The sequence below is a fragment of the Nicotiana tomentosiformis genome, chromosome 12 (genome assembly GCF_000390325.3).
Source record: "Nicotiana tomentosiformis chromosome 12, ASM39032v3, whole genome shotgun sequence".
Taxonomy (NCBI): Eukaryota; Viridiplantae; Streptophyta; class Magnoliopsida; order Solanales; family Solanaceae; genus Nicotiana; species Nicotiana tomentosiformis.
Window position 1 is genome coordinate 120,739,961 of NC_090823.1, and position 14,220 is coordinate 120,754,180.

A 14,220-nucleotide genomic window follows, 5' to 3' on the forward strand; every position below is an offset into this window, starting at 1 on the left:
GGGAGTTCAAGGGTCCGAGAGTTTATTGCTTTGAGTCCCCCAGAGTTCACGGGGACAGATCAGAGGGAGGACCCGCAAGATTTCATAGATCAGCTTCACAGGATCTTTCGTGTTATGCATGCCACGGAGAAAGAGGCAGTTGAGCTAGCAGCTTTTCGACTCCGAGATATAGCCATCCTTTGGTACGAGGGATGGGAGAGGTCCAGGGGACGTGATGCACCTCCAGCTATTTGGGAGAATTTTTCAGATGCCTTCCTTGACCAGTACTTACCACGGGAGATCCGACAGGCTCGAGTCGATCAGTTTCTAGCCCTTAAGCAGGGTAATATGAGTGTTCGAGAGTATAGTCTCCGTTTTGACTCATTGGCCAGATATGCACCATCCATAGTTGCTACTATGCGGGACAGGATTCACAGGTTTATAGCAGGGTTAGCCCCAGAGTTAACCGAGGCATGTGCCACCGCTGCATTGCAGGATAGTATGGATATCTCCCGGATTCAGGCATTCGCCCAGAATATAGAAAGGGGTAGGCGTCGGCAGCAGGGTACAGAGAGGGCTGAGCAAGGGCAACGTAAGAGGATGAGATTTCCCAGGTCTCAGGAGCAATCTCAGGGTAGTTATAGGACCCAGTACTTCGGACGGCCACCTAGGCCTCCGCCACCTCAGTTACAGGGTTACGGGTATGACCGCTATACTCAGTCAGGACCAGGTGAGAGCTCACGGGCGTCGGGTTTGCAGCGACAACGAGGTTCTGCGCAGACATGGTCATTTCCTCCGCGGTGTGACATCTGTGGTAGAGGACACTTGGGCCAATACCGAGCAGGTTCTGATGCTTGTTATATATGTGGGCATCCGGGGCATATGATGCGAGATTGCCCAAATAGAGATTCAAGGGGAATGGCACAACCAGCGAGTTCAGCAACAGGATCATCTATGTCCGTGCATCCTTCAAGGCGCGAGTCTCAGTCTTCGGCTGGTAGAGGTCGGGGCAGAGGTAGAGGTTCCAGTTCAAGTGGTAATCAGAACCGTATCTATGCTTTAGCGGGTCGACAGGACCAGGAGTCTTCACCAGACGTTGTGATAGGTATATTAACCATTTGCTCTCATGATGCTTATGCTTTGATAGACCCAGGATCTACTTTATCGTATATTACCCCATTTGTCGCGAGGAAGTTTGGTATAGTGCCTGAAATACTAAGTGATCCTTTTGCGGTATCTACACCGGTCGGAGAATCGATTATTTCTAGACGGGTTTACCGAGGTTGTACGGTGACAATTTGTAGTCGTCAGACCTCAGCTGACCTAGTTGAGCTAGAGATGATGGATTTTGATGCTATCATGGGCATGGACTGGTTGGCAGCTTGCTATGCCACAGTTGATTGCCGAGCAAAGGCAGCCAGATTTCATTTTTCGGGTGAGCCAGTCCTTGAATGGGTAGGTAATACACCAACACCCAGAGGTAGGTTTATTTCCTATCTGAAGGCGAGGAAAATGATCGCAAAAGGTTGCATTTATCATATTGTGCGAGTTAGAGATGCAGATGCTGAGATACCTACACTTCAGTCTATTCCCGTAGTCAAAGAGTATGCAGATGTGTTTCCAGATGAGCTTCCAGGTATTCCTCCAGAGCGAGAGATTGATTTTAGCATCGATTTGCTTCCAGGAACTCAACCAATATCCGTCCCTCCGTATAGAATGGCACCTGGCGAATTGAAGGAGTTGAAGGAGCAGTTAAAAGATTTGCTGGAGAAAGGTTACATCAGGCCCAGTACCTCACCTTGGGGTGCACCAGTACTATTTGTGCGGAAGAAAGACGGCTCGCTGAGGATGTGTATCGATTATAGGCAGCTGAACAAGGTAACTATTAAGAATAAGTATCCACTTCCAAGGATCGATGACTTGTTTGATCAGTTGCAGGGGGCTAGATGCTTTTCAAAGATAGATTTGAGGTCGGGGTACCACCAGGTCAGAGTTCGGGAAAAAGATATTCCGAAGACAGCCTTCAGGACCCGATATGGCCACTTCGAGTTCCTTGTCATGTCCTTCGGGTTGACTAATGCACCCGTTGTATTTATGGACTTGATGAATAGCCTATTCCGGCCATTTTTAGATCTGTTCGTGATAGTATTTATTGATGATATTCTGGTTTATTCCCGTTCAGAGGATGAGCATGTGGACCACCTGCGAGCGGTACTCCAGACCCTCCGTGATCGTAAGTTGTATGCTAAGTTTTCTAAATGTGAGTTTTGGTTGAAGTCTGTAGCATTCTTGGGGCATATTGTATCAGATGAAGAAATAAAGGTGGACACTCAGAAGATTGAGGCCATGAAATCTTGGCCTAGACCTACCACTCCGACAGAGGTTCGTAGCTTTCTAGGCTTAGCAGGATACTATCGGAGGTTCGTAGAGGGTTTTTCTTCCCTTTCGGCACCATTGACGAAGTTGACACAGAAAGAAACTAAGTTTCAATGGACAGAGGCTTGCGAGCGGAGTTTCCAAGAGCTTAAGAACAGGTTGACCTCAACTCCAGTTCTAACACTTCCAGAGGGTCTAGAGGGTTATGCCGTGTATTGTGATGCATCAGGTGTCGGGTTAGGATGTGTCCTGATGCAACATGGGAAGGTAATTGCGTATGCTTCAAGGCAGTTGAGGAAGCACGAGAGGAATTATCCAACCCACGATCTCGAGTTAGCTGCGGTTGTCCATGCACTTAAGATATGGCGGCATTATTTATATGGTGTTCATGTTGATGTATTTACTGATCATAAAAGCCTATAATATATCTTCAAGCAGAAAGAGTTGAATTTGCGACAGAGGCGATGGCTTGAGTTATTGAAAGATTACGATGTTAACATTCTCTACCATCCAGGGAAAGCTAATGTTGTAGCAGATGCATTAAATCGCCGATCTATGGGTAGCTTAGCACATGTAGATCCCGAGAAAAGACAATTAGCTAAAGAGATTCATCAATTGTCTTCGTTGGGGGTTCGGTTAGTAGATTCTGAGGATGGTGGAGTTGTACTCCAAAACACTGCAAAATCATCCCTCATAGCTGAAGTCAAGGAAAGGCAATACGAGGACCCAGAGTTGGTCGAGTTGAGAGAGCGAGTTCCGCAACAGAAGAAGCCATTGTTAGAGCTCAAGGGAGATGGGGTTCTCAGATATAGGGGTCGTTTGTGTGTTCTAGATGTAGCAGGGCTACGAGACAAGATTATGTCAGAGGCACATTATTCGTGGTATTCCATCCATCCTGGATCGACGAAGATGTATCATGACATGAAGGATATGTACTGGTGGAACGATATGAAGAAGAACATTGCTGAGTTTGTCGCCCAATGTACTAGTTGCCAGCAAGTGAAGGTAGAGCACCAGAAGCCCGGAGGGCTAATGCAGACTATAGAGATCCCGGCATAGAAATGGGAGGCGATAAATATGGACTTTATCATGGGTTTACCTCGTTCTAATTGTAAGTTCGATTCCATATGGGTGATAGTCGATAGGCTCACGAAATCAGCTCACTTCCTACCGGTCAGATCTACATATACAGCAGAAGATTATGCAAAGTTATATATTAAGGAGATAGTGCGGCTACATGGAGTACCAGTTTCTATTATATCTGACCGTGGGGCTCAGTTTATAGCACATTTTTGGAGGTCATTTCAGAGAGGTCTAGGGACTCAGGTGAATCTCAGCACAGCTTTTCATCCACAGACTGATGGACAAGTCGAGCGCACAATTCAGACGCTCGAGGATATGTTATGAGTATGTGTGTTGGATTTTAAAAGAAGTTGGGATGAACATCTACCTCTTGTCGAGTTTGCATATAATAACAGTTACCACTCCAGTATTCAGATGGCTCCGTACGAGGCTTTGTATGGGCGTAAGTGCAGATCTCCTATAGGGTGGTTTGATGTTGGGGAATCTGGGTTATATGGGCCAGACCTGGTTCCATAGAGAAAGTAAAGCTTATCCGGGAGCGACTGTTGACAGCTCAGAGTCGTTAGAAGTCATATTCTGACGTGCGGCGATGAGACTTAGAGTTCAGGATTAACGACTGGGTATTCTTAAAGGTATCACCTATGAAGGGCATGATGAGGTTTGGCAAGAAAGGCAAGCTTAGCCCACGGTATATTGGGCCTTATAGGATCATTCGGAGAGTGGGCCAAGTAGCTTATGAGTTAGAGTTGCCCTCATAATTGGAGTCTGTCCATCCAGTCTTTCACGTATCTATGCTACGGAAGTGCATTGGCGATCCTACCCGAGTGGTGCCCACGGATGATGTACAGATTACAGAGGACTTGTCATACGAGGAAATTCCAGTTGCCATCCTAGACCGACAAATCCGCAAGCTACGAAATAAGGAGGTAGCTTCCGTGAAGGTTTTACGGAGGAGCAAGAATGTAGAAGAGATGACGTGGGAATCGGAGGAAGAAATGAAGTCTAAATATCCCCACCTATTTCAAACTGAAGATATGGTTCGAGATGGGACTCTACAACATAGCTCTATGTAGGCTAGCAGTTCATCAGCTAAGCTTTTATTTTTCACTTTCAATATTTATGATTTACGGTCGGTGAGGCAAATTGCTGCTATTTATAAAGAATGGCCATGTGTGGCATGCATAGTATGTTTTCTAGCTGCGTGCAGGTTGGTTTTAACCTAGTGTACGAAGGATACTCTGGCAAAATTTTCCAAAGTCTCTAAGAGTAAACATTCGAGGACGAATGTTCCCAAGGGGGGAGTGATGTTACACCCTATATTTTCGTACGTAAAAATGCGTCGTACGCAAACTAATGTAGGACCAAAAATGAGATAATATTTAAAAGTATATAAAGTAAGTTAATCATGTTACCTCTGAGGTTACAAATATTGAAGATCATGAATAACAAGTACAAAGAGGGTTGGACAGTTCAGAAGCTAAAGCAATTAAATAAAATAATGTTTCGTCGAAAGTCGACAAGTTGGGAATGTTATAACATGTACCTTTGGGGTGAGACTAGGGTGATTAACATGATAAGGAGATTATGTTATGATTTATATTAGTCGTATGACATCCGTGTGTTATGTTTTGAAGTCAAGCGAGTTGTGGAACAAAAGTCGATGAAAGTCATCACAAGTTACATTCATAAGTTTTACTGAAACTTTGGGTCAAATGTAACTGCAATTTTCTCCCAATATACTTAGAGTTATGGGGTGTTCCACCCATCAAATTAAAGATCTATGAGTCTATTTTCCAACGCATTAAACCATTTGTCAATACGACATCGGAGTAGAGAGATATGTGCATTTTTGCGATACTGCGCAAGCTGCTAGGTGACAAGTAGGTGTGTCACCTACTTGCTTAAATGAAAGCCCAAAAATGGGCCATTTCGGGTCGTCCAAAGAGGCCTTTTAAGGGCCTATTTTCTTCATATATTAGACTTAAAATAGAGCATAATAACCAGACATAAGCTCTGCAAAGAATCCTCCCAAAAATTTCCCACAAACCCTAATTGATTTTCTCTCCCTTTCAAGTTCTAATTGGAGGTAAAACCTAGAGTTTGAAGAACCAAGATAGGAGCTGAGTTATCCAACAAATAAGGTGAGTTTACTGCTCTCTTTCATCCATTTTTTCTTCTATAAATTCATGGTAAGTCGTTCTATACTTGTGAGAACTCACGGGACGGTGATCGGAAGCCGTGAGGTCGAGTTATTCACTTGTAGCGGACTGTTTTGTGGATTGTTTTGTGTTGCTGTTGGGCTGCGTGTTTTACTACTATTTTGTGGAGTTTTGGAGGAGGAAGAGGGTTTATAAACACCATATAAAATGTAGGGTGGTTGGCTGGTCGTTCGTCATAACATTTTTGGGTCGTTTGACATTACTACGGTGGTCGTTTTGTGTACGAAGAGATTGGGGTGTGTTGGGCTGTTTTGTAGTATTTGATGGTGTATATAGGGCTGGAAAATGATGTATATATGTTGTTATTGTTCTGTTCTTGTATTGTTGGTGTTATCTTGAATTTGGAGGAAGTAAGGATTATAGGGGAGATGCTGCCCGTTTTAATACAAAATAGGTTTGTCGTTCGTTGTGCGATAGTTGTACCTTTCATAACTTAACGATAGTATTATTATCATTCTTGTAGATTAAGGTGCGAAGAGGTGAGTTCAACTTGGTGATTGAAAAGATTGTGATAAGGTATGTTAAGGCTAAGCCTTCCTTCATTTTGGCATGATCTCGTAGCTACATGTGTTAGTAATGAGACAAAAAGAGAAGTTCATATTCATGAATTTATTCACACTATTCTAGTCTCATAAGTTACAATATTATTCCTTATCGCTCTATATTCAATTTAGTATTGTCTTCTTCCAGTCAAGAGAGCAGCAAGCCTATATATACAGTATTACAGTATTTTTATTACCATCGAGCTATAATCGATGGGCAGGCCCCTATTGGGCAACCTCTGATCAGATGGAAAGTTATATACCGAGCCTACTGTGGCCGAGCGCCTATGAGCGAGCCCAGCATGGTCGAGATACATAGCCTAGTATGGCCGAGCGCCTATGAGCGAGCCTACTACGGCAGAGCAGTTATATATACCGAGCCTTATAAGGCCGTACAATTATTTTACTTACTATATTGAAGGAGTTGAGTCAGTATCAATAGGTAAGTATATCTCCAGATCATCTTTGACTCCCAATTATTTTCAGTTATTATATTATCAGTTCAGTTTCAACTTTCAGTTATGTTATCGCCTTATATACTCGGTACATTATTTTGTACTGACGTCCCTTTTTCGAGGACGCTGCATTTCATGCATGCAGGTTCAGATAGACAGACGAGTAGACCTCCTCGGTAGGTGTTTCCAGAGTTTAGCCTGATCGGTAAGCTCCACATCCTTCGGAGTTATCGGGTCTAGGTTTTTGTGTGCATCTTATGTATGTATTTATAATATGGGTAGGTCGGGGCCCTGTTCCGACCATAATATATCTATCAGTAGAGGCTTGTAGACATATCATGTTGGTTAGTGCAGTATGTTGGGTTTGTAGGCCTGGTATGTATAATTTGGTGGTTTGTCAGCTGTAGTAGCTATGACGGCTTTTTCAGCCTAGCTTTATATTGATGTTTAGTTAGCGCTAGTTTCCATTCAGTTTTATATTTTGCTTCGCAAATTGTCTTGCAAGGTGGCCCCATGGCCAAAGTATGACATTATGTGTTCAGAGTCCCTTAGTCGCAATTTGGTACGCCAGGTTAGGTGAGGCACCGGGTGCTTGTCTTGCTCCTAGGTTCGGGGCGTGACACACCTCCTAGAAATAACCATATTTACCAAGATCTATATAATCATAGCCTACCACAAAATACAACCTAACATAATCCACGCCTCCGAGAGCCTCCCGGAAGAAACAATTTCACCCCCATTTGTGAATCTTACTCCAATTTGGTCCAGAAGTTAATCCAACTTGGTCTATTGCAACATATGGCTCCCAATCAGCAAAATCCCGAGTGTCCAACATACAGGGCCAATGCCAGATGTGATACCATTCAGGAGTGGAAGGCCATGATACATAAGATTGTTGGACCCTCAGGACGGTGGTCGAAGGCTTGATTGAAGCAAAAAGAATTGTGCTGAAGAATGAGGATATCCCCAATGTGACCAATAATCCATTACCTGCTCACAATAATAGGCCAGTCATCGGTGTGATTTGTGATGACAAAGATTCTGACCCGGTATTGAAAGCCATTGTTGCCATCGCCAGTTCAAAGGCAAGGTCCAAAGTAGCGGCAAAACCGTCCAAAATCGAAAATAACGTAGCTCCGGTTCCTCAGGCCGTTGAAGCAAAGGTTGGGCTGATACCTGCTAAAAATGTGGTTCTTTATGTTCCTAAGGCCCAGTGAAAAGAACATCTTGTCCTCAACACCTCAAAGAAATTTGATGAAAGGAAAGCTACATCGAATGTGCCAATGTTATATGTACCAAATGGGACATATGTGGCACGGGGGCGGTAATTTCACCAAGGGTAACTGAGACCGTGGTTATCAGTCCCACACCACAGAGTCATATTAAAGATACTACTCCAGTCCCTTGAAACTACAACAAAACTGTGGTTACTTACAAAGGGAAAGAAATTATGGGGGAAGTGAATGAGATGAATCGGTCTGGGAGGTAATATACCCCGGATAAGCTAAGGAAGTCCAAACAGAACAGGGACAAACATATGCAACCCAAGATTCTCATGACCAATTAAGAGGCGGAGGATTTCTTTAAAAAGATTAAAACTTCAGAATACTCTTTAGTCGACCAACTCTCGAAGACTCCCTCCCAGATCTCACTCCTATCCTTGTTGTTGAGTTCAGATGAACACCAAAAAGTGCTCCTCAAAACATTGAATGAAGCATATGTCCTAGTGGAAACTATTGTCGAACAGTTGGAAAGGATGGCTGAAAGACATTTTGAGGTAAATAAGATCTCGTTCAGCCACACCACAGAGTCATATTAAAGATACTACTCCAGTCCCTTGAAACTACAACAAAACTGTGGTTACTTACAAAGGGAAAGAAATTATGGGGGAAGTGAATGAGATGAATCGGTCTGGGAGGTAATATACCCCGGATAAGCTAAGGAAGTCCAAACAGAATAGGGACAAACATATGCAACCCAAGATTCTCATGACCAATTAAGAGGCGGAGGATTTCTTTAAAAAGATTAAAACTTCAGAATACTCTTTAGTCGACCAACTCTCGAAGACTCCCTCCCAGATCTCACTCCTATCCTTGTTGTTGAGTTCAGATGAACACCAAAAAGTGCTCCTCAAAACTTTGAATGAAGCATATGTCCTAGTGGAAACTATTGTCGAACAGTTGGAAAGGATGGCTGAAAGACATTTTGAGGTAAATAAGATCTCGTTCAGCCACACCACAGAGTCATATTAAAGATACTACTCCAGTCCCTTGAAACTACAACAAAACTGTGGTTACTTACAAAGGGAAATAAATTATGGGGGAAGTGAATGAGATGAATCGGTCTGGGAGGTAATATACCCCGGATAAGCTAAGGAAGTCCAAACAGAACAGGGACAAACATATGCAACCCAAGATTCTCATGACCAATTAAGAGGCGGAGGATTTCTTTAAAAAGATTAAAACTTCAGAATACTCTTTAGTCGACCAACTCTCGAAGACTCCCTCCCAGATCTCACTCCTATCCTTGTTGTTGAGTTCAGATGAACACCAAAAAGTGCTCCTCAAAACTTTGAATGAAGCATATGTCCTAGTGGAAACTATTGTCGAACAGTTGGAAAGGATGGCTGAAAGACATTTTGAGGTAAATAAGATCTCGTTCAGCCACGATGATTTTCCCACAGATGGAGTTGCCCACAACAAAGCCCTCCACTTGACTGTTAAATATGAGGGTTGCTATGTGAAAAGGGTGATGCTGGATGGCGGGTCTAGAGTAGATATTTGCCTTCTCTCAATGCTCTAGAGAATAGAAATTGGAACAGAAAGAATTCGGGCCAGCAATGTTTGTGTACGAGCTTTTAAAGGGGTCAATAGAGACACAATAGGAGAAATTGATCTAATCTTTACTATTGACCCCGTGGACTTTGATGTGACCTTCCAAGTCTTGGACATGGAAACCTCATCCAATTTCCTCCTTGGTAGACCATGGATTCATGCTGTCGGAGCTAATCCTTCCACTCTCCACCAGATGGTCAAGTTTGAGTATGACAATCAAGAGATTGTTGTCCATAGAGAAGACGAGCAATCTATTTATCGGGACCCCTCAATCTCGTATCTTGAAGCCAAGGAAGACAATGAGCACATTGCGTATCAAGCTTTTGAAATTGTGGTCGCTGGCCAATTTGAATAAGGGGTCCCACTGCCTCAATCTTTTTTGTCTAATGATTCAATCATGGTTTCCACTCAAATGATCAGAAATAGGTACAAGCCCGGAAAGGGGCTCGGAGTATCTCTGTAGGGCATTACTGAGCCCATTTCTTTGGTCGTCAATGAAAGGTTTTTTGGGTTAGATTTCTGAGCTACAGAGGCCGACAGGACATGGGCTAACAACCACAAAGAAAATGGGTGGGTCCTGTCACAGCTCATTCCAGATCTCACCCGATCATTTATTAAACAAAAGTATGTGGAGGAAGAAGAAGAGGCCTTCACGGCTGAAGAAATTGATGATATCTGCAGATTTGAAACAAATGCTATATGAGTCCCACATATTCTAGACAGGGGAAGGCACGAGCCGTGCCGAGGTCTAGTATATGGGACCGGATTTCAATCTCCAGAACTAGGAGGCTACCCCATTCCATGTCAGGCAGGAATCCCGGTAGTTCAGTCTTGCCATCTTTTCTACATTACGATTTATTTCAGGGTGTACCTCGAATGTTTTACTTTATTATCTTTTAATTCTGATGTAAACCCTCATCTCTTTCAATTCAATGAAATGGAATCAATATTTCATTGTCCATATATGTCTCTTTTCCTTTGTTCTGATTTTGCTATTTTTCTTATCTTTTTCATTTCAGTTCTAATAATGTGGATTTAAATAACATGACATGCTTGCCGACTTTATGTTCAGATCCTAAAATATTTTCTAACTTTAAAATAATGAATCAGGAGCTAGAATATGATGAAGATGAGGCTTTTAGGGATATAAATCGAGAATTAGAACAATTTGAGAATAAGCCTAAGCCAAACTTAAATGCAACCGAGCCAGTTAATTTGGGCAATTCAGAAGAGATCCGAAAAACCATGATAAGCATTCATGTTGATGATAGAACTAGAGATGCACTGATCCAATTGTTGTTTGAATTCAAAGACGTGTTTGCATGGTCTTACGATTATATTCCTGGGCTAAGTGTTGATTTGGTGGTACATAAATTGCCCACCTACCCTGGTTATCTGCCCGTCCAGCAGAAACAAAGAAAGTTCAAAACTAACATAAGTGACAAGATTAAGGAGGAAGTCACAAAACAATTGAAAGCTGGTGTGATTCGAGTGGTCCGATACATCAAATGGCTGGCTAATGTGGTACCCGTGCCAACGAAAGATGGAAAAACTCGAGTGTGTGTTGATTATCGGGATTTGAACAAGGCAAGTCCCAAGGATAACTTTCCATTGCCAAACATCCACATTCTCGTTGAAAATAATGCTAAACACGATATACAGTCTTTCATGGATTGTTATGCTGGTATCACTAGGTTCTGATGGATGAAGAAGATGCAAAAGAGACTGCTTTTACCACACCTTGGGGAACGTACTGTTACACGGTCATGCCATTTGGTCTGAAAAATGTCGGGGAACCTATATGAGAGCTATGACTGCCATCTTCCATGACATGATGCATCAAGAGGTTGAGGTATATGTGGATGATGTGATCATTAAATCCAGAACGCAAGAAGACCATGTGCGAGATCTGAGAAAGTTCTTTGAGCGTCTGCGCAGGTACGACTTGAAAATAAATCCAGCTAAATGTGCATTTGGAGTTCCGTCTGGGAAATTTCTAGGGTTTATATTCAGTCGAGGGGGTATCAAATTAGATCCAACAAAAATAAATTCTATTCGGGACTTGGCACCTCCGAAGAGCAAGAAAGAGGTCATGAGTCTGCTAGGGAGGTTGAATTACATCAGCAGATTCATCGCTCAGCTTACTACCATTTGTGAGCTCATATTCAAGCTGTTGAAGAAAGACGCAACAATCAAATGGAGAGATGAGTTTCAAGAAGCTGTTGATAAAATCAAAGAATATCTGTCAAATCTGCCGGTGTTGGTTCCACCCGAACCAGGAAGACTTTTGTTCTTATATCTAACAGTCCTGGAAAATTCTTTCGGATGTGTCCTGGGGCAACACGATATAACCGGGAAAAGAGAACAAGCCATATATTATTTGAGCAAAAAGTTCCCCAGTTATGAAGCCAATTACACCCTGTTGGAAAGAACTTGTTGCGCCCTAACATGGGTTGCCCAAAAGCTCAGACATTACTTGCTGGCTTACACAACATATCTCATAACCAGGATGGATCCTTTGAAGTATATATTCCAGAAGCTAATTCCCACTGGAAGGTTAGAAAAATGGCATATCCTGCTCACCGAGTTTGACATTGTCTATGCTACTCGCACGGTGATGAAAGCTCAAGCCTTAGCAGATCATCTAGTTGAGAACCCGGTCAAAATCATTAAGAACTTACTTTCCGTACGAGGAAGTGTTCTCGGTTGAAGTAATTCTAGAGAACGCCAATGCCTGGAAAATGTTTTTTGATGGGGCTGTAAACACAAAAGGCGTAGGGATTGGGAAAATTCTGATCTAGCCCACATGCCAACATTACCCAGCCACAACCCCACTTCATTTCTTTTGCAAAAACAACACTGCCGAGTATGAAGCCTGCATCATGGGCATGAATATGGCGGTTGATCTGGATGTACAAGAGTTATTAATCATGGGGGATTATGATTTAATCATTCCACAAACCTAAGGGGAATGGGAGACTAGAGATATCAAGCTTATACCCTACAGGCAATATGTGGAAGATCTCAGTAAACGGTTTGAGTCCATCAAGTTCAAGTATATTCTTCGATTCCACAATGAGCGAGCTGATGCACTAGCTACTTTGGCCTCAATGCTGACGTACCCGAGTAATGTTCATATTGACCCGTTGGAGAATTAGTTTCGAGAAAGGCATGGTTATTCTAAAGCAATTGAAATGGAGCCAGATGGTGAGCCATGGTATTATGATATCAAAAGGTTCTTGAAAACAAAAGAATATCCCGAGCAAGCCAGTGGAGATCAAAAGAGAAATATCAGAAGGCTTGTAAGTAGTTTCTTTTTGAGTGGAGAGATCTTGTACAAAAAACTCCATATCTGAATCTGTTGAGGTGCATGGATTATCAAGAAGCTGAAAGGATCATGAACAATGTGCATTCGGGAGTATGTGGGCCTCACATGAACGGGTATGTCCTTGCAAAGAAAATTCATTGGGCAGGTTATTATTGGATGACCATGGAAAAATATTGTTTCAGTTTTGACCGGAAATGCCATAAGTGTCAGATACACAATGACCTTATTCATGCACCGCCTTCAGCGTTACATCCTATGTCAGCATTGTGACCGTTTGTTGCTTCAGACATGGATGTTATTGGGCTAATCGAGCCGAAAGCTTCAAATGGGCACATATTCATCTTGGTTGCCATTGATTATTTCACAAAGTGGGTTGAAGCAATCACTTTCAAAGTCATCACTAAGAAAGCAGTGGTGCACTTCGTGCATTACAATATTATTTGTCATTTTGGAATTCCTAAAATTATCATCACGGACAATGCTGCAAATTTGAACAGCCATTTGATGAGGGAGGTATGCGAACAATTTAAAATTACTCATAATAATTCTTCGAGTCGATTACCTTTCTTAAAATTACGCACGGACATCGCCCGAAAGCTAATGGCATCGTTGAAGCTGCAAAAAAGAACATCAAGAAGATTCTCAGGAAAATGGTTCAGGGTTCTAGGCAATGGCATGAAAATTTGCCTTTTGCACTATTAGGATATCGCACAAACCATGCGCACATCAGTTGGGGCCACTCCCTACTTATTGGTTTATGGCACTGAAGCGGTAATACTTGCAGAAGTCGAGATTCCCTATCTTTGGATCATTGTTGAAACCAAGATTGAGGATGATGAATGGGTCAAAACCCGTTGGGAACAATTGAACATGATTGATGAAAAGTGAATGGCCGCAGTTTGCCACGGGCAACTGTACCAACAAAGAATGGCTCGTGCCAATAAGAAGAAAGTGCATCCTAGAAAATTCGAAGTGGGGAAACTCATTATGAGACGTATTCTCTCGCATCATGAAGAATCCAAAGGAAAATTTTCTCTAAATTGGAAAGGTCCATACATTGTAACACAAGTACTGCCAAAAGGAGCGTTGTATTTGGGAAACATCGAAGGAAATATCTCCGAGACAGTTGTCAATGCTGACGCGGACAAAAGGTATTATGTTTGATTCTTTACACAACTTTAAACATTCTCTAATTGGGATGGCGAAGGACTTTTTTCTCCCTACCCAAACACTATCAACCTTTTGCAAACCCTTCGAGTCGGTTCCCTTTATTTAATTACCCTCTTTAGAACCTGAAAGGTATTATTGAAAAACAAAATGAATGAAAAAATGATGAAAAATGAAAAAAATGATGAAACAAATAGAGGAAAAGAAAACAAAACAGAAGAAAATTAATTAAACTAT

The 14,220-nt window shown here is 42.3% G+C and overlaps 2 protein-coding genes across 2 annotated transcripts; both read left to right on the forward strand.

Annotated features, from left to right (window-relative positions):
* The first annotated feature begins 10,589 nt into the window (after positions 1-10,589).
* Positions 10,590-11,293, forward strand: LOC117280379 (uncharacterized). The gene is made up of 2 exons (XM_033660095.1): positions 10,590-11,075; positions 11,183-11,293. Exons 1-2 carry the CDS (start codon positions 10,590-10,592, stop codon positions 11,291-11,293), a joined length of 597 nt encoding a protein of 198 aa, XP_033515986.1.
* Positions 11,294-13,104: 1,811 nt separating this feature from the next.
* Positions 13,105-13,704, forward strand: LOC138903313 (uncharacterized). Its single transcript, XM_070191259.1, has 2 exons — positions 13,105-13,329; positions 13,519-13,704. Exons 1-2 carry the CDS (start codon positions 13,105-13,107, stop codon positions 13,702-13,704), a joined length of 411 nt encoding a protein of 136 aa, XP_070047360.1.
* Positions 13,705-14,220: the final 516 nt, after the last annotated feature.